The sequence below is a fragment of the Boeremia exigua genome (assembly GCF_020726555.1).
Source record: "Boeremia exigua strain MPI-SDFR-AT-0100 chromosome Unknown C7974scaffold_12, whole genome shotgun sequence".
NCBI classification, from domain to species: domain Eukaryota; kingdom Fungi; phylum Ascomycota; class Dothideomycetes; order Pleosporales; family Didymellaceae; genus Boeremia; species Boeremia exigua.
The window spans coordinates 1,007,969-1,031,137 of NW_025763529.1; the positions used below are offsets into that span (position 1 = coordinate 1,007,969).

The 23,169-nt window shown below is 53.3% G+C and overlaps 9 protein-coding genes across 9 annotated transcripts; 6 read left to right on the forward strand and 3 right to left on the reverse strand.

Moving 5' to 3' along the window:
- The first annotated feature begins 212 nt into the window (after window positions 1-212).
- C7974DRAFT_60471 (RIC1-domain-containing protein) lies at window positions 213-3,853 on the forward strand. Its single transcript, XM_046146948.1, has 5 exons — window positions 213-658; window positions 707-2,131; window positions 2,183-2,450; window positions 2,499-2,992; window positions 3,054-3,853. Exons 1-5 carry the CDS (start codon window positions 314-316, stop codon window positions 3,840-3,842), a joined length of 3,321 nt encoding a protein of 1,106 aa, XP_045992809.1. The 5' UTR covers window positions 213-313; the 3' UTR covers window positions 3,843-3,853.
- A 930-nt stretch (window positions 3,854-4,783) lies between these two features.
- C7974DRAFT_403423 (uncharacterized protein) lies at window positions 4,784-7,812 on the forward strand. Its single transcript, XM_046142830.1, has 2 exons — window positions 4,784-5,180; window positions 5,382-7,812. Exons 1-2 carry the CDS (start codon window positions 5,018-5,020, stop codon window positions 7,523-7,525), a joined length of 2,307 nt encoding a protein of 768 aa, XP_045992810.1. The 5' UTR covers window positions 4,784-5,017; the 3' UTR covers window positions 7,526-7,812.
- Window positions 7,813-8,434, reverse strand: C7974DRAFT_403426 (uncharacterized protein). Its single transcript, XM_046142831.1, has 2 exons — window positions 8,168-8,434; window positions 7,813-8,060 (listed from the first exon to the last, which is right to left on the reverse strand). Exons 1-2 carry the CDS (start codon window positions 8,267-8,269, stop codon window positions 7,923-7,925), a joined length of 240 nt encoding a protein of 79 aa, XP_045992811.1. The 5' UTR covers window positions 8,270-8,434; the 3' UTR covers window positions 7,813-7,922.
- A 306-nt stretch (window positions 8,435-8,740) lies between these two features.
- C7974DRAFT_466209 (Sas10 C-terminal domain-containing protein) lies at window positions 8,741-10,942 on the reverse strand. Its single transcript, XM_046146318.1, has 2 exons — window positions 10,605-10,942; window positions 8,741-10,554 (listed from the first exon to the last, which is right to left on the reverse strand). The coding sequence occupies exons 1-2, from the start codon at window positions 10,795-10,797 to the stop codon at window positions 8,807-8,809; spliced, it is 1,941 nt and encodes a 646-aa protein (XP_045992812.1). The 5' UTR covers window positions 10,798-10,942; the 3' UTR covers window positions 8,741-8,806.
- Window positions 10,943-10,966: 24 nt separating this feature from the next.
- On the forward strand, window positions 10,967-12,323 carry C7974DRAFT_60539 (3-ketosphinganine reductase-like protein). The gene is made up of 2 exons (XM_046146949.1): window positions 10,967-11,168; window positions 11,219-12,323. The coding sequence occupies exons 1-2, from the start codon at window positions 11,052-11,054 to the stop codon at window positions 12,206-12,208; spliced, it is 1,107 nt and encodes a 368-aa protein (XP_045992813.1). The 5' UTR covers window positions 10,967-11,051; the 3' UTR covers window positions 12,209-12,323.
- Window positions 12,324-12,697: 374 nt separating this feature from the next.
- On the reverse strand, window positions 12,698-15,131 carry C7974DRAFT_380045 (heterokaryon incompatibility protein-domain-containing protein; the record flags this gene model as incomplete). The annotated part of the gene is made up of 3 exons (XM_046140491.1): window positions 12,698-12,716; window positions 12,749-14,522; window positions 14,597-15,131. 3 exons carry the CDS (start codon window positions 15,129-15,131, stop codon window positions 12,698-12,700), a joined length of 2,328 nt encoding a protein of 775 aa, XP_045992814.1.
- Window positions 15,132-16,278: 1,147 nt separating this feature from the next.
- On the forward strand, window positions 16,279-18,159 carry C7974DRAFT_380046 (uncharacterized protein; the record flags this gene model as incomplete). The annotated part of the gene is made up of 2 exons (XM_046140492.1): window positions 16,279-17,868; window positions 17,917-18,159. The coding sequence occupies 2 exons, from the start codon at window positions 16,279-16,281 to the stop codon at window positions 18,157-18,159; spliced, it is 1,833 nt and encodes a 610-aa protein (XP_045992815.1).
- Window positions 18,160-18,481: 322 nt separating this feature from the next.
- Window positions 18,482-20,727, forward strand: C7974DRAFT_403431 (uncharacterized protein). Its single transcript, XM_046142832.1, has 3 exons — window positions 18,482-18,863; window positions 18,914-19,532; window positions 19,580-20,727. Exons 1-3 carry the CDS (start codon window positions 18,750-18,752, stop codon window positions 20,302-20,304), a joined length of 1,458 nt encoding a protein of 485 aa, XP_045992816.1. The 5' UTR covers window positions 18,482-18,749; the 3' UTR covers window positions 20,305-20,727.
- C7974DRAFT_60588 (tRNA-splicing ligase RtcB-domain-containing protein) lies at window positions 20,704-22,733 on the forward strand. Its single transcript, XM_046146950.1, has 2 exons — window positions 20,704-21,202; window positions 21,286-22,733. Exons 1-2 carry the CDS (start codon window positions 20,908-20,910, stop codon window positions 22,641-22,643), a joined length of 1,653 nt encoding a protein of 550 aa, XP_045992817.1. The 5' UTR covers window positions 20,704-20,907; the 3' UTR covers window positions 22,644-22,733.
- The last annotated feature ends 436 nt before the right edge of the window (window positions 22,734-23,169 follow it).

Here is a 23,169-nt window from a genome sequence, read left to right on the forward strand (position 1 = left end):
TGGGTCAGGTACAAGTATACGCATGCGCAAGCTGTGGAGGCGTAAGGGTACGCAGCGAATTACAACGGATTACATATCAGCCTACTCCTGTGACACGTTTGCATTCATGACTATGCAAACAAGCAATCATCGCGCCAGGTAGCACGTTCAAACGTCCCGCTCACAGGACAGGAAGCTTGGGCTAGCGCTGCGCAGCTCCCGCGTTCCAACACCGCACCGCAGAGCTCCACCTGCACGCGCATCGTGAATGATCTCACGCCCTGCAGAGAGACGGGTCCGCGCAAATGAAGCAATCAATTGTCCGTAGACCGCCATGACGTACTGGCCCATATCCTCGCCCTCCGTTTTTGCGGCTACTAAGAACACGAATCTCGAGCGCACACCTGTATCCCATGACGGCACCGATCAAGCTTCGCAAAGTAGCGGAGTTAGCTCGTCCGAGGCCGAACTCACGAGCGATAGCGACGATGTTTCGTCGAAAGGAGACTCTGGAGGAGTGAAGGAGAAACAGCCAGAGCAGGATGCGCAGCAAATAAATAACCCTGAGCAGTTCGTGGAAGAAGATGTACACGGAGAGGTCGTTGCTATTCGGGTGACTCGGAGCGGACAGTTGTTTGCAACACTGACTCGGACAACTCTGACCATTTGGCAGACGAAGGTAGCTAGACTGCCCTCTTGCACTTGAGTGTTGCTGATCAAAGTCAAGCCCAGCGTCATCCTAGCCTCAGTCCTCCGCTCGCAGAACTCGTTGAAGACATATGGCCCGAACGCAGACGTCCTCCTCAGACCTGACTCTCAGATCTTCGTGATCCAGACCACCCTCGGTTTCCTCATCACATATTCTCTCGCGACCGACCATTCGTCCCGCGTTTACAAGTCGCAATTCACGGATACACATGGAACGCACTCGAGGAGAAGTAGCGCTGTTGGCTTCAAAATACAGCGTCAGCACGACACCAATGCCGGGCCTGGAGAAGGCAGCGGGTTCAAAGAGCTCAGCCTGCGCTTCCGCATGGTCATACGCGTCGACGCTGGGATTGTGAAAGCTTTGGCTCTGGACGATGAGCTTGTAGTGGCTACGGCGAAGCCTGCAGCGATGCAGTGCATACGATGGGCGCCAGACAACCAAGGAAGCCAAACGAGCACTGAGGTCCTCACCAAGATGAGCTGGCTTGGGAAGAAGCCGACTCTTGTTGATATGACACATGATCGACCCATGAACCTGTCGTGCTGGATCACCGGAGAAGGTCGTGCCTTCGCTGTTCAAAGGTCGAAGCTAGATGCGAAGCAAGAGGGAAGCGCGCCGCAAAACCTTTTCCGAGGATATGGCTTCCACACTCCAGAAAAAGACGGCGAATATGGCGTGAAGGCCGCTATCAATGCGCGGTTTTCGCTACTGGCTATTGGGTGCAAAAACAGTGAGATCTATGTCTACACTGTCCGGGATTATACTGGAAACATTCCTATCTCTCACAAGCTCCAACCCAATACTTCCTCGCCAGGCAAGCTAAACACTCTGACATACTCCCCTGATGGGTATTGCCTGTTCGCAGGCTACGAGAATGGTTGGGCTATGTGGAGTGTATACGGAAAACCAGGCGCTACCAGCTTCACGACCGACCGTGCCATCTCAGAGACCAACGGCGAGGGATGGCTACTCGGCGTGAAGGATGCCTTCTGGATCGGTGGAGGCGCAGAACTCTTGATACTGGGCAACAACGATAACCGATTATTCGTTGTTGAGATGGCCAGGAGTGCTGTAACCGGGTGTTTCTCTTCAGCGAATGTGTCGAGATCTTTGATGCAGACGAGCACAGGCTTCATGATCTATCGCGGCTACGACCTGCCTGATCTGACGACGATATCTGCGGAACTATCTCTATGGCACCACGTGCAGGTGCCGCCCCATTACCTGGTAGACCAGTGGCCCATTAAGAGCGTGGTCATATCGAATGACGGGAGATACGTCGCAATTGCCGGCAGAAGAGGGCTCGCACATTACAGCGTCAACAGCGGGAGGTGGAAAACGTTCGATGATCCTTTTGTCGAGAATGAGTTCACTGTTCGTGGAGGCATGTGTTGGTTTCAGCATGTGCTCATCGCGGCAGTCGAATCGCAAAACTCTCACGAGGTAAGGAGTCTTGTATCATTTCCGGACAGCATCCTAACGGTAACTTCTTAGGTTCGAATCTATTCGAGAGAATCAGCACTCGACAACAGCCACATCATGCATGTGCAAAAGCTGCCAGCTCCAATCGTACTCATTGCACCGTCAGGAGAGGACTCCCTACTTGTCTACACCTACGAGAACATCCTCTATCACTACGTCATGAGCGTTTCCAATGCAACGGTCACTTTAATACAGGTCGGTCAGATTGCCTTACATGGCATCATTCGTGCGCCCACGCGTGTCAGAGCACTTAGCTGGATTCTACCAGAAGACCAGATCCGTAAGCCCTACAGAATTCTGCAATGATGACCCCTCTGACTCCGGCTAGATCATGGAGATCCCTCTCAAGACGTTTCTGTCGCCACGATTCTCTTCCTCGTGGATGGAAAGCTTGTGCTGCTCCAGCCTACGACAACGGGAGGCGGTGAACTCAAGTATGAGATGCGGGTCATCGCACACAATGTGGAAACTTACGCATTGATGCGTGATCATCCCGCTTTTGCGCTAGAATCCCACGAGGACTCCCTTCCACCCAGTCCTTCGGTCGGATTGACCATCAACGGTGTGCACGGCCATGGCCACGACTTGCGAGACTCGTTATGGTATTTTGACGGTCAGGATATGAAAGTGTGGATCGAGATGCAAGACGTGCTTGCGTCTGCATCCCCAGAACTTGGGAGGGACCTGCCTACACCTGTCCAGATTCCCGTTGACTTCTATCCTTTGTCTGCTCTCCTCAATAAGGCAATCATCTTTGGTGTGGAGTCAGAAATAGTTCAGCGCAGGGACACCAGCTTCGCCTACCTGCGATTTGGGACAAGGGTACGTTGTTATCCTAGTTCACTGACGTTGCCGAGCGACTACTTGCTGACATGCATTGCAGACCCATCTCTTCCTACCCGCGACGCTACGGTATCACTTAGCGCAGTACAACCACCCTGCAGCCTTACACCTCAGCCACCACTACCAGCATCTACTGTACTTTCCACACGCCCTCGAGATCTTATTACATGAGGTCCTGGACGAAGAAGTGGATACTCAGCCACCGCCAGAGCAAGCGCTTCTACCAAGCGTCTTGTCGTTCCTGAGCTCATTCCCGCAGTACCTCGACATTGTCGTGCAATGTACGCGCAAGACAGAAGTTCGCTCTTGGCGGACGCTGTTCGCAAACCTCCCACCACCAGAAGAACTGTTTGAAGAGTCGCTTCAAAAGGGCAACTTGAAGACTGCAGGTGGCTATCTGCTTGTACTTCATACGTTTGAGGAATTGCGATCCACTGGCGACCAGGTAGTCCGCTTACTGCATCGCGCAAAGCAAGAGCAAGATTGGGACCTGTGCAAGGAGCTTGCTCGCTTCCTCATGGCGCTTGATGAGTCGGGTGCGACCTTGCAGCGGACCCTTGAGCTCGTCGAGCTGAAATCGCCGTCAGCAGAGCCAGGATATGGAGAGTCCCACTTCACTTTTGAGACGACTCGTTTGAGCATCCCTCCGGGAGGCCGAGCCGGCACCAATGGATATGGCAAGGACCGCGATGACTCCAGTGGGGGGAGTAGGAGCTCGGCAGGAAGCAGCATCAGTCCCGGACAAGCGACCGGCCGCAGGGACACTATCGCACAAGAACCAAGCGACTACTTCGGCGTTGGCTTGGGGAGTCCGCTTGGGCGGCAATAGTTAGGTACTACAGATGCAACCTCATCTGGTCACAAATATTCGCTTATCCTCAAACTCGATTCGTAGGATGGCAAAACTCAAAATCGAACATGTGCAGGATGCTCGTGGCAGACTCAAACATCGTAAGGATTCTAGACCTGCACACACAAGCTCAAACGTGAACTCGCCCAACAAACGCATTGTCCTGGGCACATGTAAAACTTAATCAGCATGTCGCTCAATGCGGTATCGGGGGTCATGTTGTGGGCTTCAATCCGCCTCGTAGGAGCACAACGAGCAGATTGTCTGGTAGCTTGATCCTAGGCTAGCGCACGTCGACGGGGTGGTGTAGCGACGAAGCCAGCGCAGCTGTGCGGCGCCCCTCTTTGATCCGTCAACACCGCCGCTTCGTACGACCCCAGACGCTGTTGATTGGTCGCTGGCACGATAGATGCGACCTGACAGGGCTAAGCAGGAGAGGTGGGGAGTTGGGCCGGCGGTGAGATTCCTGGTCAGCATTGCACGTGTTTCGGCGGGAGCCATCCTACCGAGTTCTGCGAAGCCGCAAACGACACCGCAAGAACTCTATGCCCTGTCCTCGACCACTTCCGCAGGACGATTGTGATGGAATCGTGCCAGAGCCGCGGCTCCCGAGGTCTGTCCCGCTGTGCTTCCTTTGACCGTCGTGATACAGCATGTTTATCTTCTTGAACAGACCATAGGTTCGCACAACATCCCATTCCAGGGCGTCGCTAATGACGCTTGGCTGCACTGATGGCGCCTGCACAACAACCGCTAGATGTATGGCGGACTGGCTTAGAGCTAGTAGGCCTCGGCCCCTGTTGCGACCAAACCACTTGTGCGTCTTCTGGCGGCACTGCCACAACCCTCAACCCGCCCCATGGAATCCACAACGATATTTCACCGTACTGACGGGTGCTGCGCATATTCGCTTGCTGCATGACGCAGGATCCTTCCGTCAGTCGTCTCTAGCATAGAGACGGTAGAACAAATATTCTAGATAACCCCGTGCAGTCGCAGATACGGTGAAATATAAATCATCGACCCACTTCCTCAGCCCTATATAGTCAACTCGCCGATCGCTGCTGCACTTGATCTCATGCGACAAGCCTTGCATAAAAGTGTGGTGTCGTCGTCACTATCACATTACTTCCCTAGATCGTGAGCTCTAGATCATGGCCGCGACGGGCATACCCCTCCTCTTCCCCGATCCCCAACCGCAAGCCGTACCCGTCTATCTTACACCTTCCACGGCCACCGTTTCTGACTCAAGCTTCTCTTGGAATATGGCGCCCCGTATGGAGGAGCAACATCCGAACGCAAATCTAAGGCCAAATGGTGAGCATGCCAGTCTCTTTGGCTTCATTGTAGTTTGATGTTGGGCGCGTAGAATGCAATTGCTTCTTTAGCTCGGCTATACAATGAATCTCTCCCACAACTTCCCGTGTGCTTGTTGTAGCAATGTCGCAACCTCGGCAGCTCCTGTTCCTTTTCGGTCCAATTCTAACTCATCAGTTCACTAACACCAGCTCCTTGTAGCTTCTCAACAGCGCAGATCTATCAGCCCACGCACAACCGCCACAAATGCTCCAGCAAAAGCGACAAGCAACGACAATGCGGGGCCCAGTTTATCTTGGGTTGTTGGCAATAACCCCCAGGAGATGCGATCGAAGAAGAACATGACCACAGTGCGCAAGAGAGCGATGAGGGCGTTCTTGGAAACGAACAGCAAGGACCCCAGGAAGACCAAGAACCCAGTCGACCACCAACTCCGCCTTAGTGTGAGTTCCACTCGTTCGAACGCAAGCACTCCAAATCGGGATGTTGCAACAACTGTAAATGAGGGATATGTCGGGGGTGAAGGCGGAGTGTCGCAAAGCTCTACAATTATATCAACAGTACCGACAGCATCGCAACCCATTCAGCACTCATCGACTCCAGACACTCAGATGTCTTCAATGCTAATACTCGGACCGGCGCCTATGGTCATCCCTGTGAGGACTAGCGACCATGGCGAGAGGTTGCCGTACGATCGCACAGAGGCACCACTGTTCGTGTCCCTGGGCAAGAACATCGACCCATTCAGGACAATGTTCCAGTCAACCTACAAAGTGGTTTCTGTGGAAAGAATGAAGTTCCTGTGCGCAAGATTCTTTGGCACATACGCCATGGGGCAGAGATGGATACCCACTGTGCTAAGCGCACCACACACTTATCTGAGCACCTTGGTCTGCGCCTCCGCGCATCTGGACGTCATTCTCGAGCGAAGCACAGAAAGTCCCGAGACACTAGCTCTTCGGCACGAAGTGATGCATCTCATTGATCGAAACATACTGTATCCAAACAAGCAGGTGGACGATCTCAACATCACCGCGTTGACCCAGCTCATCGTGAGCGAAGTGATTGGGCGGCGTGAAATCGCGCTGAAGTTCCACGCCAAAGGTATCCGAGCCATGTTTGAACAACGCGGTGGTCTGAGCCAGCTGGGTCTAAATGGTTACCTTGCATCCACAATCACGTGGACCATGCTCGAGTCAGCGATTCTGTCAGAGAGCAAGCCTGAGGAGGTGTACTTGGAGTATGGTACTGCGCATTCAACAAGGTACCCAGCCTATCCGGTGACCGCAACCATTCCAGAGTCGCCAATCTACCGCCCACGGCCCCAATTCGAAACCCTCAAGAGGTCGAGATCTTGCACAAAGCAGACCCTAGACCTTCTCGACGACGTCCACGTCATGATCGAACTCTTCCTCAATCCAAGCAGATCTCTTCGACGAGACTCGAAGACTCTCCTCAGTCTGTACAATGACATCCTTACCAACTACCCACCCATATCCCGAGCGCAGGGTACGACACGCAGTGACTACAGATACGAAGCAGTCCGTATCACAGCCATCCTTCAGGCCACGGCGATCATGAATCGCATCCCATTGTCGAGCGCTCTTTCTCGGGGGATAAACACAGGGCCAAAAAACTCATGGCCTTTGTACAACTTCCCACCAACATCCGGTTCGGACTTCCCTCCAGCATCACCAGCTTCACCGACAAACCTACGCCATGACTCTACAGCAAGCCTATACGCAAGTAGTCTTGCTCCCGAAGAAGCAGCGAACCCATACTTCGACCCGGCACGATCCTCATTTTCTTCGATCCGGACCTCCAATCCGTCCATCTCCTCATCAGTATCCCACCCGTCGTTTTCATCAATCGCAACATCACATTCGTCCCTATCCTCATCAACAGTACCATACCCGACAACCTCGCGCCCGAAATTGTCCACAACAACATCCTACCCTTCCGACTACAGCCTCTTCCCCCAATCCACAGCCGCCGCTCAAAACGAAACCACCCTCCTCAAGGACCTCAAAGCCGTCCTCGACAACTCCAACATGTCGGAGTGCTGGCAAGACATGGCCGGCGTGCTCCTGTGGATCGGCCTGACCATCGGCGCCGCAAGCCACAAGAGCGAAGACATGGTGCTCAAGCGGTGGTACTCGGGACTCTCGATGCGTGCCAGCATACTCCTATGCTTCGAGCACCCTGAGGCTACCAACGCGACGATGCTGCGGATGGGCCAGCTGATCGAAGCGCTGGGGCTGGCGGGCGCGTCGAGTGCGCGGGACATTGCTGGCGGGTCTGTGGGGAGGGACGGCGCGGCGCCGGCGAAGAAGAGGAGGGTTTGAGGGCACCGTGGAAGGGTTCTCCTGCTCGAATCGAGTCAGGAGGGAGACGTTGGATTAAGCTTCCCCGGTGTGGCGAGGTGTTCGGCGTCTCCGATGTGGGTCTTACGGCAAGGCTGAGGGAGGGTGCCTGAGGCCCACATAGTCAGCTTGTCTGTTCGTGTATATACTTGCGCCTGTATTGTATGGGAGTTTGTGGTATGCATCGTGGTTGGATATGTACTACACAGCAATTGCATACGTCAGTCACTTTATCTTCAACACGTGAGTCTTGACGAATGGATGTAGGTGGCAAGGGTGGTGTCAGCTCGTACAAGGGCACGGCCAAGATGTGTTCATTCAATAACTTCATAATTCATTATGTATATCCCACTCTGCATCGTAGCAGCAGCAACCCCATCTAACCGTAGCGAACGTTCTGCACGGTGCCGTCCTCGCCAACATGGATGTTCAGCCTGCTAGGCTTGAGGTCCATGGTGCTCATGCTGTCGGGCTTGAGCACGCGGTGCTCTTTGGGGAGGTCCTGCTTCGCGAAGGTCTGTGCCTGGAATCAGCATACGTGTCCCTTGTGCGGCACTTCTGACACGAGCAGGGGAACGGGTAGAGAGGGCAGGCTGTAGGCAGCAGCGGAAATGTAGAACGTACGGTCTCGCTGTGCGAGTCGCCGAGCGACTTGCCCATCAGCTTGGCGGTCCAGTCCTCGCCCTTGCCGTCCGTGGACTGAATACCGGGGACTACGAGAGGCATTTTGGTGTGGTGTGTGGTGGTGAAGTGGCGTCGGAGGATGCGTTGGAGAATGGTGGCTGTGGGTTGGAGTTTGTGGTTTGGTCTGTGGTATGTGAGTGTTGAGCGGGGTCTGGCATGGGTATATATGTCGATAACGAACCCTAGTCAGCGGCGAGGATTACTTGGTCGAAGCGCGTTCGTCGGTCGAGATCGTAGGCTGCGGTCATAGGACATGCAGTGTTTGGGTATGACGTCACCCGCTTCTGGCCGCTCCTGCCAAATTGAGGGGTGGTGGGGCACACTCAGGGTCATGAGGAGGCTGTGCGGTGTGTCGATCAAACTCCAGCTTGTCCGTGATAGGATATAGATTCTGAGCTGGCAGTGGATAAGGCTTTGGTCAAGACGTCTTCATACCGACGAGAGGCCTGGATGCAGAACAAACTTCAGACACGGGTGGGACCCTCCTATGGACATGCATGTCTGCAAAGACGATTAAGTATCTGTGAATGAGACTCATCTCGGGTATGATATTCTTGAACAACATCTATATGCATGAAACTACAACTTTCTACTCCTGACCATACCCTTCTTAATACCCGTAAGTTCACCTCCGTAGTTCGCATGCCCTGACGCAGCCTTGGCCTTATCGAAGACCGGCCGCATGCTCTTCTCCTTCTTGAGCTTCTCCTTGTACTTCTCCTTCTTCTTGACACGCGGATTTCTGACGCTCTTCTTGCGATGCGGTGTAAGACCCTTGTTCTTCGAAATCTGGTAAGTGATTTGCCTGCGCCCGTCATCGCCAAAGGTCTCCTCTTCAATAACCTGAGCACCCTGTTTGGCAGCTTCCGCATATGCAGCAGCGCGATCAGTCTTATCTTGCTTCTTCGAGTTGCTGCGTGCTGCGACCATGTCGTAGTAGCCATCCTCGTCTTCGAAGTCGTTATCCTCTGGGCGGAAGGGCTCCGCTTCGTCGCCGGAGCTCTCTGGACCCTCGCCAAGGGCAACACCAGGGCCGTTGTCCTTGTGCTGACCGCGCTTCTCGGCCTCCGCCTGCAGGCGCGCTTGTCTATCCTTGAGACGCTCGCGATGCGGAACGTCTGCGTCGCCACCGTAATCTTTGCCGGCAGCGTCGCGCTTGTTGGCCTTTTGAGCGATCTGTGATGTGTAGAAGCGCAATGACTTCTTCTTGCGTGCCTTCTCAGCCAACTCGTGTGCAGTAAGGTCGGTCTCTTCGCCAAAGTCTGAATCGTCAGGGTTGAGCAGGTTAATCTTGCCCTCCGGTGCCTTCTTCTTCTTCGACGCCTTTTTGAGGGCAGCCTTGTCTGTGAGTGCCGAAAGCGATCCAAGATCTTGCTCAGTCTGCAGCAGCTTCTCGGCGCGGCGAGCCTTTGCCTCAGCACGAGCCGTCTCTGCTGCGCGTTCTGCTTTGGTCTTCTTCTGCTTCTGTGCCTTCTTCTTGGGTGCCTGCTCGAGTTCTGCGCCCGACAGAGCGCTGGCCTCGTCAATGACTGATAGTTCATCGGCGTCCGTTTCAACCATGGGATCGGCAACTGGTAAGCTCTCGATCTTTGTCCACAACATCTGTGTCTTCAGCAGGCTTTCCATGACAGGGTGTTCATGCAGCTCCTTTGGATCCATCGCGATGACTGACGAGCCGTCCTCTTTCGCAGTTGACCCCAAAATGGCGAAGTACATGGCCATAGCGGCGAGGTATGCGGCGCAAGCTCGGTACTTCGTGACGGCGATAGGAGTTGTCTGTGTGCTCTTGCTCGATTTGGTAGCGCGGGACTTGAGTAGGCGTTCGGCGGCGTTAGCGGCTGCGGCCAATTCATCGTGCAGCGGTTGCAGGCGCAGATATTCTCTCGAAATGTGCTCGAACTCTGGGTATCGTGTCTTCATAATCTTGAGTCGTTCTTCCTCAGACATGCTGTCCGTGATCTGCAGTTGAGGCAACACCTCTGTAACTCTTGCGCCGCCCTCTGCATCCTCCTCTTCGTTCTGGCCGAGCCACTCGTCCTCATCAAAGCCAAAGGCTGCTTCTGACATGCTCTGAAGCTGCTTTTTCTGCAATCTGCGTGCTTCCTTCTCTTCGTCAAGAGCGTCCTGTTCGGTCTCAATCGCATCGGCATTGTAGTAATCTTTTCTCGAGGCACCCCAAGCCTCGTCCATTTCTTCGTCCTCATCTTCTGGCGCCTGGTCATCTGATTCGGCAGCATCGCTGGCCTCGTCTTCGTCCTCGTCGTCTTCGTCGCTGTCACTGAGATTGTCGCCCAGGATCTCCTCTTCGGAGTTGTCGAGGAATTTGTCTTCTGAAAGTTAGCCATCGTGCGTTGATGCATTGGATGGAAGAACGTACCCTCCTCCTGATACTTTCTCAGTCTCTTTGCCGCCGGCCCTTCATCGAGCAGGACCTTTTCGCGATTTAAGAGGAACTCATCTTCCGAATCGGCAACATCTTCCCACGAGTTGATGGCGAGTTTTGAATCGTCCTCTTTAGGCGCCTTGGAGTCGCCATATGCGCTACCACCAGCCTTCCTCTTCTTGGCCATTTTTGTTGTCGTTGGCTACGTTGGCGCTGGACCGATGATGTGCAGAAGAATCCAAAAAAGTTTCCACGATTTCGCCGCGGGAAAGCACGACCCACTGTCCCGCTAGGGTCCGCGCTAATCTACAACAAGCAAGGTGCCCCTCCAGTCCGAGTTACCTGCAACTGTTCACTGTTGTAGTGCTTACAAGATCCTTGTCCTTCTCTTTTCGTGTCTGACATCCCTCGGACTGTAAGCCTTGAAGGGCCTTCTTCCAGATGTCTCAATTGCTTCTGGCTGCGACAGTCCTCGTCCTCGCACTTGTCGCAATTGTTAGTCTGGACATTATGGGCTTCGCATTCTGGAAGGGGAACCAATTCCCAGTGGAGGGCAAGGTAGGCACACTCGATACACCAAGTTGAGCACCACTAACATGTCAAAATAGACAGTCCTACTCACCGGCGCCTCTCAAGGAATGGGCAAAGAGGTTGCCAAACTGCTCTCCGCCCGTGGCGCGAATCTCGTCCTAGTCGCCCGAACCACAAAGAATCTCGAATCCGCTGTGGAGTACGCGCGATCGCACGCAAAGAACCCCTCAGCACAACGGTTCCACTACATCTCCGCGGATGTGACCTCGGAGACCGAAAACGAACGCATCCTTACTGATGCCACCGCCTGGAACAACGGCGTCATGCCTGAAGTCGTATGGGCCATCGCCGGTGCTTCGACACCTGGGCTTTACGTGGAGACTAGCACCGAAACCTTGCGCAGGCAGATGGATCTGAACTACTTCGCAGCAGCGTATCTGGCACACAAAACGCTGAAGGCCTGGTGGTACCCTGACACACCATATTCGTCACAGGCACAGGGTGCTGTGCCGCAAGGAACAAGACACTTTATCATCACGTCCTCAGGAGCGGCGCTGGTAGGCCTGGCGGGTTACACACCATACGCACCTGCTAAAGCTGCATTGCGATCACTGGCAGATGGTCTGCGCTCTGAGGCCCTGTTATACAACGGTGCCCGTCGCTCAAAGGTTGCTACCGGGCAGGAACCTGCACCCTTCGACGTCAACGTACACGCTGTCATCCCAGGCACAATACTCTCGGCAGGGTTCGCGAACGAGGAGAAGACCAAGCATCCAGTCACACGTCTGCTTGAATCGTCTGACCCTAGGCAAACTGAGATTGAGGCTGCAACCGCCGCTGTGAAAGGGCTTGAGGGTGGTAGCTATATGCCTACAACAAACTGGCTGATGGACATTCTACGCTTGGGATCGCTGGGTAGCAGTCAAAGGAACAACATCGTCGTCGATACCTTCATGGCAGGCATCGTGTCCATTGCGTGGTTGTTCATGGTACCCGATCTCGACGGTAAGGTCTGGGGATGGGGTAAGAAAGAGGGCATGCCCAAATTTAGGCAGAATGCCCAATAGGCGTTTCCGGTATCACTTATGGTAGCGTGCGTAGTCCGCGAATACCCATTTGCCGTTTCTATAGAAGCGCATGATCACATGTTTGTTTCCAGAGGAAGCAATCAAATTCGCAACAGAGGGCACTGGTCGAGTGTGAAGGTACGACTGTGTTGTTCGTCCAGAACACAAGCACAGACATACATTGGTGTACACAAGATCCTACTGTCTATCTCGGGGCACTTCAAGAACATTCATACCACTGTTATAGTTCCAACGGTTGCGATGTCTTCATCCCAGCTTGATAATTCTCCAATTCCAACACGTTCATACTCTTCCCCATATCCATCTTTACGCTTGAGAACAAGTACCTGATATTCTTCGTCATCCTGGTCCGGTCCCCGGTCTGGTCCCCGGACTAGTAACAGGGACTCTGGGGCGTATCTGGTGTCCGACCTTAGGACTTCTAATGTGGGGATCGCGCCGAATGTATTTATCAGTCTTGCCCTTAAATCAGGTTCGGTTGCGTTGACTGTTAAGAGCGAACCAGGCCACATGCCATACAATTTCTCGTCGTAGTTCCAACAGCCTATTCGACCACCATTGTAGTCGAGGATCGCTAGCCTTTGATCAGCATACCCCTTATAAGGGCAAGGGCTGCTTGATGATATCCAGCCTCGCCGATCAGAGTTCCAATGGGCTTCCATGGAACTAGCTCTGATCACAAGCTTGCCAGACATGACACGCCCAAAAGGATTTTTGCCAACGACCTGAACGCAAGCGTCTAATATTCGAAAGTGATCTTGGGCACTGTTTTCTCCCGTCAGGAATTCCTCGTCCTCGACCCATTTAATTATACCGTCCATACTCGCCCAGCTCCAGGTGGGAGCTCTATAAGGCTTCACTCGAAAGCCACCCTGGTAGGAGCCCCAGAACAACGATTTCTCAATGTCAGTCTTCCAGTGGCCCGCAATATACTGGTCTCTGGTAATGGCATGGAAGCGAGAAGCCATACCAGACAAGGCCGGTAATTTGTCTTCCGCAAATGTCAACTGACATGAGCTGTAATCATCGACAAGGTCATACCAAGTCTTCTGGATACTGATTACTTCTGACTCCAGTAGTCCACTGAAATCCGACTCTGTTAGATGGGAAATTCCGGTAAGGGCGTCCTCCAATTCGGAATCATCTTCGCTGTCAGTCAAGTCATTACCGCCCTTAGGCAACCTTCTTGCTCCGATCAAAGCTGCTGGGACTTCATTCTGATCCTCGGCCGCAGTACTATTTACATGACTGCAGCTCTCAGGACTTTCGCCCTTCGTGTCTCCGGCACGGCCCTCGGACTCGTTATCACCACCGACGCTTGACGTGGCCGACTGTTCCTGGCAACCTGACATCATACGATCAAACTCCGCCGTCTTCCGGACAAGTTTAAGTTCTTTTTCATACTTTGCAAGTGCTGTATGCAGGTGGTGCGTCTTCTTTGGAGACTGGCGGCAGCCGTTCTGACGCCAAATTCCTTCGGTACACCTCCACATCACTTCGCCGTGGAAGAAATACAGTAAGCGACGGGATAGTCGCATCTCTTGCATAGCCCATGCTCGAGTATCCAGTAGACCTGACTTGATGTATGCAATGTTGCCAAATAGGTTCTGCAGTATTTGGGTGTGGAACTGGAGTTTGTCGTAAGTCGGCAAGGGACAGTGGGTGAATTTATTCCAAGTAGGAACCCCGACGTATGCCTGACCAATATCGCCTCCAAAGGGGTAAGCAAGCGGGAAAACATCGATGAATGGGCGCTTCGGCAGGAACAATCCTTCTGACGAGTTGGTGGCATCCAAAGCCGCTAACGTAATGGTACTATCGTGGTAGATCGAATGCATCTTGCTTGATTGTGTCTCCCAGTCCTCAAGAGAGTCTTGGACGATACAAATGCTGTCAATCCAGAGATAGGGTATCATCAATTGTCGACATATGGTTATGGCTTCACGGAAGGTTTTTGGAAATTCTTCCAAGTGCATACGGATTTTTCTCTGTTCCAGGTTGCAGACCAGGGTTCTCATGCCAGGTATAACCCTTCCCCAACAGTGACTCAGTGTCGCATATCGAGAAGTCAGCCCACTCCCATCAACTAGGCGTGGATGTCCGCCGAGAAGAGCCACATCGATGACTCTATCGGGCAGTTTGGAGTCAGGTGTCGAATCACTGCCACAATTCGAGTGTGCATGCTCGCAAGTCTTGAACCAACGTTGGATGACCTGAAAGTAGGCATCGGGTGGGTATTCACTCGTGAGAACACGCCCAGAGATAAACCTATCGCGACCGTCCCGAGTGAATGCTCGTGATCCCAATGCGTCGCATGCGGTAGAAGTTAGCTACTGATGTCAGGCGAGATGGGCTATCGATTCTTACCCTCTTGCACGGCCAATGTTAAGCTCGTCAACATCCGCTTTGGTTTGATCCAGACACCTATGTGCGTGAAGCCGTCAAGGTTGATGGACGAGCTGTGGCGCTCAGTTTCTTCAATGATCTGAAGCTTGACACAGACATCGTCGCTCGTAGTACCTTCGCTATCTCCACCGTAAGCCCCTACGTCGCTCGTGCTATCTTCGTCGCGGATGCTGTCATCGTCGCAACTTTGAATGTCCTCTCGTGCTACGGTTGCATCTTCGTCTTTCGTGCTATCATTGAACACACCTACGTCACAGGCGGGCTGACCAACAAGATACCCGACTAGCCGTGGGAGGTTTGAATGATCGCCCAGCGGCTGGGGATTATATTCAGAGTATTCGGACCCTGACGCAGTGATACAACGATAGAGCAACATACACAGGCTGCAATTCTGGCTTGATTGCTTGAGGGCAGCAAGTGATTTTGCGTGACGGTAGATACTAGGCGGGAACAGCTCTTCGATCGTAAGACCATTGCAGAGATCGCAATAGGACATTGTGGGACACAGACATACAGACAAAAGAGAGGGGAGGGGGGAAGGCATAATAGACAAGGCCGAATAGGCTGGCTGGTACGTAGTAGGTCACATGACGGGGCATAGTCAAGCAGCCCGTCAGCTTCCTAGATGACGGTCTGCCAGGGCAGGTCTGCCACGTGTCAGCGCTGTAATTTCTCACTACTTGATCCCATATCTACATGTACGTATACTACTATGAGTGTAATCGCATTAACAGGATGCCGCGATGAGGGGTGGCTGGGCTTGAATGCACATTGGTGGGGTGGCTGCGGTACAGCCGACTTCGCCTGTCAGGCGCATGAAAGCTTGTCCAGAACAGCAAATGGTCACGAGCTCGAAGCGACGTACACGAGTGCAGTGTTTCAGGAAGCGCTCCCATGCTGCCAAAACATCGAGAGAGACCAGGATGAGTGGCCGCGACAGTGCGACAGTAACCATCGGATCCTGTTTCGGTCGAAACCATTTGGTTGACGAGGCTGACAGCACTTGAGTGCTCTTCGAGCCGCCCCCACCGCCCCTCCTGGTCAAGCGCGTTGCTGCCCGGCGTTAGCGACAAATATAGATTGTTGTACCCCTCCATCAGTCGCGGAAGAGGGCGCGCTTAGAAGCCATCACGAATGTACAAACGAGTCGCAAACGTTCCAGGCTACTGACATCCTTTATAGCAAACATTTGAAGGATACGTCGATCTGGTCAGGTGTCCAATCACCCGCTCGTTCGCGTTGATGCAGCCTGGCGGGCACCAGACCAATGCACAAGTGCGCCGCTTCAGCCCCAAGATGCAGCTGTCTGCCTGATGACTAGCTGCATCGTGGTGCAGTGTAGTGCTTTCGGCCCCCAAAATCACGGCTGCTTAATTTCCTTCAAATTCTCACCCGTCCGCACTTCGTCCAGATCCTTCCTACACTCTCACGCCACCTGCTTGTCTGTTGCATTTGTGTGCTGTGTCAGTCAGCTTGTGCCGCCCCCGTGCAAGCCATCACCACCGCCCCACTTTTGCAGCTGACACCTGAACTCACACCTTGAGCGCTGTTTGCTCGTGATTGTATTTATTGCAAGGACTCCAAGTTTCCTCGCTCTACACATATCCCTCATTAACCGCTGTCTTTCACTACTTCCGTTCAAGATGTCGCGCCTCTACGATGACTACTCAGAAGAAGACGAATGGTATCGCAAGGACGTTTACAGCAGCGCCCGCCATGTTCCCAGACCGCATATCCGTGAGAGCCACGGCCGCCGTACCTCTGAACACTTGAACCCCGAGGTTCACTACACAAGTGGTCTTCACCGAACGAAGTCCCAAGGTCACAGTGTCACTCCGAATGTGACCATCTATAACACAACGCGCATGGACAACGAGAGCAGCCCCAACGTACGCACCACGACCGACCAAAGAAGTCGAGAACCTAGCTCTGATGGTCGCGGCCGCCCTCGGAGAATGCCTGGCGAATGGGGTCTTGAAGACGACGTCGAGGAGTTGAAGTTACAAATTACCAGGGACCGTTTGGCGCGATCTCGTTCCCGAGGCGAACACCACTACCACCACGGCCACTCGCCAGACCGCTCTTACGAAGACAAGCTGAAGCTGACAATGGCCGAGTACAAATTGAAACAAGCTGAAGCAAAGCTTAACCAGCACCACCGCCACCATAGCCACTCACCAGACCGCTCCTACGAAGACAAGCTGAAGCTGTCATTGGCCGAGCAGAAGTTGAGGGAGGCTGAGGCGAGACTTGATGCTGAAAGGCGCGATGAGGAAGCCGGGAGACGAGAGGAGATCACGAAGAGGAAGCTTGAACTGAAATACATCAAGGACCGCCAAGAGCGCGAAGACGAAGAGGAGCGCATCAAGCGTCAGGAAGAGAGGCTTCGGATGGATTGGGACCTCAAGCGAGAGAGGGAAGAGCGAGCGCGTGAGCTTAGATCGCGAGACGAAGAAGAGAAGAAGGAGCGAATCCTCGCAGATAGCAGAGCCAAAGCAGAGGCAGAGCATCGCAAGAAGAAGGAAGAGCGCGATCGAATCTTATCGGAGGCCGACAGGGAGCACAGGGAGGAAGAGGCGAAGCGTAAGCGTCTTATTGAAGAGCAAAAGGCACAGTTTGAGAAGGAGGCCCGCAAACGCGAACAGGATGCTAAAGATAGGGAAGAAGAGGCAAAGAGAATTGTTGCAGAAGCTGAAGCTAAGCGCGAGAAGAAGAAGCGGGAGGCGGAGGCCGCTGAACAGGCCGCGGTAGATGCATACAACAAACGGAAGGCCTCCGAGGAGGCAAAGGCAAAGGCTGAGCGTGAGCGTATTGTCTATGAGTACGAACGACAGAAGGATTTGGACGCAGCCAAAGAGAAGAAGCAACGTGAGGAGCTACTTCTCAAGATTGAGTTAGAAAAGAAGGCGCAAGAGAAGAAGGACAAGGAGGAATATGAGGCCTTCATACGCAAACAGGAGGAGAAGAAGGCTAGCGAGAAAGCCAAACGTGACAAGGAAGAGAAAGAACTCGAAGAATCGATGCGCAAACGGCTGGCTCAGTTCGGATTCCAGGAGAATCAAATCCAGGCCATGGTGCACCCTGAGCAGCAGAAGAAGCTGGAGCAGCAGGTTGGGCTGACACCGCACAACCCGTTGCGCATTGCGCCGCAACCCACTTATGCAAAGATCAGGAGGGAGTACCTCGACATCGAGACGCTGCATTACTACGACATTCCCTACGAATACGATGCTGTAAGAAATGACCATCCCACTATGTCTCTTTCCTGCTAACGAACACAGGACCCCAACTACATTATCGTGCTCCGCGAGATGAGCCAGAAGGAGACAGATATTCTCTTCGAACACACACGACGACTCCGCACTAACCACGGAGACCGCCTGTTTATCGAGGCTGACGGTCGCGATCGTCGCGGCAGGAAGGAGTACGCTTTTGTGCGCAAGAAGTCTAGGTCAAGGTCCCGCAGCGATGTCTCTCGTCCAGCCAGGAATGTGACCCTTGGCGACATGCTTTTCAGCAGATAGAGAAGGATCATGATGTTGACTTGGCGTTCGAGTTTAAGCATTGTTTTCTCGCTTGGCGTACCGCGTATACCATTCTCCCAATCACTCAGGTTAGCTCCACATAGGGGAGACAGTCTCCTTACAATATACAGGTATTGCAAGCAGGATTCCTAAGTGGCTCTATAATCTTGCATGTCTACATGGCAGTGATGTCAAGGTCCCTTCTCAACAGTTTCTCAGCTGTTCACCGGTCGTGTGTCACCATCAGCAGTCGCCACTCGCTGACAAGATGACCAGGTCAGTCAAAGAGCGAGCGACCTTCGACGCTGGGCAGCTAAACTCTAGCGAGCAGTCTGCCAAAAAGTAACGGCCAGTTCTGCGGTCTTGTGACTACATGTGGGGCTACTCGAGCCCACCAGGTGAAGGGTGTGACACGTGCTTGGTGCCGAACTGCACATGGCAATTCGGCCCGCTTCCTTTCGAGCAAGCCTCGGCTTCCACCAACGCGCGACATTCGGAAGTCCTGACGCATTCGCCGCACAGTATCACGTTTCCTTCTACTTTCTTGTCTTTTGCGATTTTGCGGTGATACCCCTTGTTCTTCAGCAGCTATGGCGGACGCACTTTGCGGCCCGTCAAATGCGCTGCAGAACTTCCAGAAGCATACCTCCGTTGATCGGACCTTGCAGCAAGATCGTTTGGTCGGCCGTAATTCTCCAGCACAGGTCAGTCGACACGTTACACGGAACGAGACACAAACTCACACAACATTCAGGGCTTTAGATCTTCGCAAGGCCCAAACGCAGCACTAGATTCCGAGTTTGATGCTTTCCAGCAAGGTCGTCCAGGCGTGCCGCAGCCTGACTTCCAGCACTTCCCGCCGCAATTCGCAACACCTCCACCACAGTTTTCACAGGCTCCACAAGCGCCTGGCTGGGCATCAGACTTCCAGCGACTGAATATCACGAACCAGCCGGCGCCAGTTTTCCAGCAACAGCGCCCTCAGGCAGCAAATGCGGCGTCAGCATGGCATCAGGACTTCATGAGGCAACAGTCCCCGGCTGCCCCGGCACTGGCGCAACAACAAAGCGGATTTGGTGGTGTGTCAAATTACGGCATCAGCGGATACGCTGCGCCTACATACATGCAATCGCCAGCCTTTCAACCTAGCTCCCAGATGTCGCAGGTAGCGCAAGGGAAGCAGGCGGCGCAAGAGCCGGCATTCAACGAGGCAGCCTTTGAACAGGCCTTCGCTCAGGCGCAACAAGATGCACTCGACGAGGCAGTCGCAGAGCAGAAGCGAGCGCATTCTCGCGCAATGAACCCCGAGGTGATGGGCATGGACCGGCCAAGTGAGGATCCTCTTCTTATACGGATACGGGAAACACGGCCAGGTGTGTAGTATCATGTAGCCGTGCAATGTCTTCTAACACAATTGTAGCTGTCTACTCGGCGATCCAAGTCTGGAGCGAAATGGGCCTCGGCCGCACCGAAGAAGCTGTGTCATATCTGGACAGCATGGGCACTCTCGAGAGAAATGGCGACCTTGTACAAGATGCGAACGAAGCTCGATGGATCATCGACTCGTTACAACGTATCGTGAACCGCGGAGCGCCGCAGGAGGTGAAGCTACGCGCTGAGGGATTGGTTGCTGCTATCAATCAAAGGATAATGTCACAATACCCGATGGGCGCTCGAGTTCCTATGAGCCAAGAGCGGATATGGCAGGAATTGGATGAGGCTGGTTTTATGAGGACACCGCAAAATGAACTAGCAGAGCAAGAGCCTGAGCAGCAAGCGGAGCAGCCAAAGATGAACGACGATGACGAGATGGCAGCGACCGCTGGGCGTTTGTTGGAGCGAGTTGCGGACAACACAAGCGAGAAGTTTCAGAATTCGCAGTTCCTCGAACTCATGCGACGACTCCGCGATCGAGAGGTGCGAGTGGAAGGCGATAAAATGGTGGAGGTCAGCGACCAAGTTCCGAGTACATCTCACAGTACAGGGCAGCTGTCTTCAACTCAGCCAGGCCTTGGACCAGCGAACACAGCAACGTCAATCCCTGGCATAGACCCCAACATTCTCGATCACGCAGCCACCGATCTTGAGCTGCCAGCTTACTACGAAACGTATGAGACCTCTCCTGATAGATCTCCCATCAGGTGAAGCACCGATGGCTAATGAAATCGGTCAGTTCCGAAACTACAACATCGATCAACAGTGGTATTGGTGAACAACAAATACCGATACCAGACAATGAACAAGACGGAGACTACTGGCGTCACCCGGCTTAGAAGAATTGTCGGAACTTGAGAGACAACAAATCCTCAAACTGCAAGAGCTGCATGCGAGAAAAGAGGCCATGCACGGTACAACATGAATGTAGCAGGACTTCACTCTACGTCAGCGAGTCCAGTCCGCCGCTTCGTAGCGACACTGAGTGTGAGACACGTTGATGAAAACTTTGTCAGCCACTGCGTGACAATCAATTCCAAGGCTATCAGATATACATGCAATATAACTAAAATTTGTACATACATCACTCCGAAAGCTGCAGTGAAAGTGCGATGCTGAATGGGTGAAGATGAGTCGAATCGCGCTAGTGATCTCTCACCGCGCAGTACAAATACCACCTGCGCTTCCACGGCAGCCAACCCCAGTCCTAGTTGTTGTTGACGATCAGCCACCTGCTAATACAGCTTCATTTCGTATCCTGCTCGAAAGACGCTGCTACTTTCAACACATCTTGCTCCTGCTGACGTTCGCACAATGGCAACGCGCGTCACAGTTGCGAACAACGCGAAGCAGTCGCAAAAGACTCCACTAGTGATTCCTGCGTCCCTCACGACAGACCCTGCAGCCGCGAGTTCTGTACGCGCACTGGTCTTCAAAACTGCACAGTCCAAATTAAAAGTGAAGAAGCCGTCACGGGTCTTCGTCAAGCAGACCGGATATGAGCTAGTCAACGAGCAAGACTGGAAGAGCAGCATGAGCAATGATATCGTGCTGCTTGTATCTAGCGGAGAAGAGTATGTTGGTGTTGGAAAGGAAACAGTGGTTCATGGTAAGTGCACCCTTTTGAGCACATTTGAGCGCATATTGGCCCCTGCGTGCTACACAAACATCACGACTACTAACTTCTCCCAGAGGATGTAAACTCCAGTTGTCCCGTCGAAATTCTCGCATCTAATGCAGAAGTCGAGTCGCTCGCCATAACACAGCTTGATACTACAGCTCACACTCTTCCCGGAATCATTCATGCCGTGGGCCAACCAGATCTGCATCCAGGCACCAAGTTTCCCATAGGCGCCGTCTTTGCTTCGAAAAAATGGATTCACCCACCACTCATCGGTGGGGACATCGGATGTGGTATGGCGTGGTATAGGCTTGCCTTATCCAGAAGTCAAGTCGATGGCGACAAGGGCAAGAAGGTCGCCGAGAAACTGCGTGGACTCGAAGGGCCATGGCGCACACAAGAGAATCGAGAATTATGGCTGCAAGACCGGGAAGGCAGCTGCTCCGCAGGCGAAGAGTGGGATAGCTCGCTAGGAACCATCGGTGCAGGCAACCACTTCGCAGAGATACAGGTAGTGGAAGAGTCGTCCAACCCCTCCCATGAGGGTATCCGCCAAAACGATGTTGTGTTACTGGTCCACTCAGGTTCACGCGGCTACGGTGGCAGCGTGCTTAAGAAATATACAGCTGATTCACAAGCCAGCCTAGAGGAGGGAAGCCCTGAAGCAATTGCATACCTGGAAGAGCACGACAAGGCATGTCGATGGGCAAAGGCGAACAGGGACCTGATCGCTCTACGCTTCCTGGCTTGCCTTGAGCCTGGTAACGAGAACTGGCAATTAGGAGTCTCTGATCCTGATAGCTCGACTGACATTCATCTTACGATGATTGAGGAAAGCAAGTTGGCCCTGCAAGCACGGAAGGTGGTCGACATCTGGCACAACAACGTCGAACGGGTACAGTGGCCTCCTTCAGCACTACCATCTTCCGCATCAGGCTTGGCAGAGGTTACAAGCAACCTTTCACTTAAAGAAAATGAACGCACCCAGGAGTACGTCTACATCCATCGCAAAGGTGCCGCACCTACCTACGACCCAAGGACGCACCTGCCACTCGCCCTTCTGCCTCTTCCGGGATCTCGAGGAACACCGACCCTCATTCTCCAGCCTTCTTTCTCGGAAGCTACGTCATGGGGACTCAAGAATGCGTTATCTTTGGCTCACGGTGCTGGGCGAAGCATGTCTCGAGCGAAAGCACTGTCGTCTCTGTCCCAGAAGTACAGAGGTCAGAATATTCTGCAACCAAGAGCTGGAGAGGCCGAAGGTACCTGGGTGATCTGCGACGAGAAGGACTTGGTGTTCGAAGAGGCTCCTGATGCGTATAAGGATGTCCAAGCTGTGGGTCAGGACTTGGTGGATGCTGGTGTCGCAACTAATATTGGCTGGTGCAGGGCGAGAGTAAGCTACAAAGTGCGCAACGAGACCCGCTGATTGCAAACATAGTCACACACGCAATCTCGCGGTCATCCGGCAGTGTGATCCGAAAGCTGCGATATTGTGATGAGCGTTAGCCAAGAATGCTACGCGTTGCTTCTCGCAGGTGGCACAACTGTTGAAAGATTGCCTTTGCATCACATTGGTGCGCATGCCCTGTTTCAACGCCGCTTTTAATGTTAGTTCAATCTATCTGTCTTACACTTATTTCCCATTCCCTTCTCTTTGCACCCGTGCCTCAGTGCATCCTCTCTGCACGGCTGCTGGTACCCGATGACTGGAGTTCGCGCGGCTCAGCGAGCGCAAGAATGGCGTCTATTTGCGTCCTGTATTCGAAACAACGGTTCAGGCCTTTGCACCGACACGGGAGTATGTTTGCTGTTAATATTTGCATTGACACGTTAGACATGTTGGTTTGTTTACTGTCAACCGTCTTGGTTTTACCTTTGTCCTAGGGAAACAAAGCGCGTGAACCAGCACCAGCGGCCCGCCCGTAGTATTTTTGGAACCCATTTAGCCGAAG

Excerpts from the sequence above, each read along its gene's own strand:
- C7974DRAFT_403426 (XM_046142831.1), bottom strand. The coding sequence starts at position 8,269 with ATGCCTCTCGTAGTCCCCGGTATTCAGTCCACGGACGGCAAGGGCGAG. Across the intron at positions 8,061-8,167 it reads GCGACTCGCACAGCGAGACC|ACCTTCGCGAAGCAGGACCT; the intron begins GTACGTTCTACA and ends TTCCAGGCACAG.
- C7974DRAFT_466209 (XM_046146318.1), bottom strand. The coding sequence starts at position 10,797 with ATGGCCAAGAAGAGGAAGGCTGGTGGTAGCGCATATGGCGACTCCAAG. Across the intron at positions 10,555-10,604 it reads GAGAAAGTATCAGGAGGAGG|ACAAATTCCTCGACAACTCC; the intron begins GTACGTTCTTCC and ends AACTTTCAGAAG.
- C7974DRAFT_60471 (XM_046146948.1), top strand. The coding sequence starts at position 314 with ATGACGTACTGGCCCATATCCTCGCCCTCCGTTTTTGCGGCTACTAAG. Across the intron at positions 2,451-2,498 it reads TCTACCAGAAGACCAGATCC|ATCATGGAGATCCCTCTCAA; the intron begins GTAAGCCCTACA and ends GACTCCGGCTAG. Across the intron at positions 2,993-3,053 it reads ACCTGCGATTTGGGACAAGG|ACCCATCTCTTCCTACCCGC; the intron begins GTACGTTGTTAT and ends CATGCATTGCAG.
- C7974DRAFT_60539 (XM_046146949.1), top strand. The coding sequence starts at position 11,052 with ATGTCTCAATTGCTTCTGGCTGCGACAGTCCTCGTCCTCGCACTTGTC. Across the intron at positions 11,169-11,218 it reads AATTCCCAGTGGAGGGCAAG|ACAGTCCTACTCACCGGCGC; the intron begins GTAGGCACACTC and ends ATGTCAAAATAG.
- C7974DRAFT_403431 (XM_046142832.1), top strand. The coding sequence starts at position 18,750 with ATGGCGGACGCACTTTGCGGCCCGTCAAATGCGCTGCAGAACTTCCAG. Across the intron at positions 18,864-18,913 it reads GCCGTAATTCTCCAGCACAG|GGCTTTAGATCTTCGCAAGG; the intron begins GTCAGTCGACAC and ends CACAACATTCAG. Across the intron at positions 19,533-19,579 it reads GATACGGGAAACACGGCCAG|CTGTCTACTCGGCGATCCAA; the intron begins GTGTGTAGTATC and ends ACACAATTGTAG.
- C7974DRAFT_60588 (XM_046146950.1), top strand. The coding sequence starts at position 20,908 with ATGGCAACGCGCGTCACAGTTGCGAACAACGCGAAGCAGTCGCAAAAG. Across the intron at positions 21,203-21,285 it reads AAAGGAAACAGTGGTTCATG|AGGATGTAAACTCCAGTTGT; the intron begins GTAAGTGCACCC and ends AACTTCTCCCAG.
- C7974DRAFT_403423 (XM_046142830.1), top strand. The coding sequence starts at position 5,018 with ATGGCCGCGACGGGCATACCCCTCCTCTTCCCCGATCCCCAACCGCAA. Across the intron at positions 5,181-5,381 it reads CGCAAATCTAAGGCCAAATG|CTTCTCAACAGCGCAGATCT; the intron begins GTGAGCATGCCA and ends AGCTCCTTGTAG.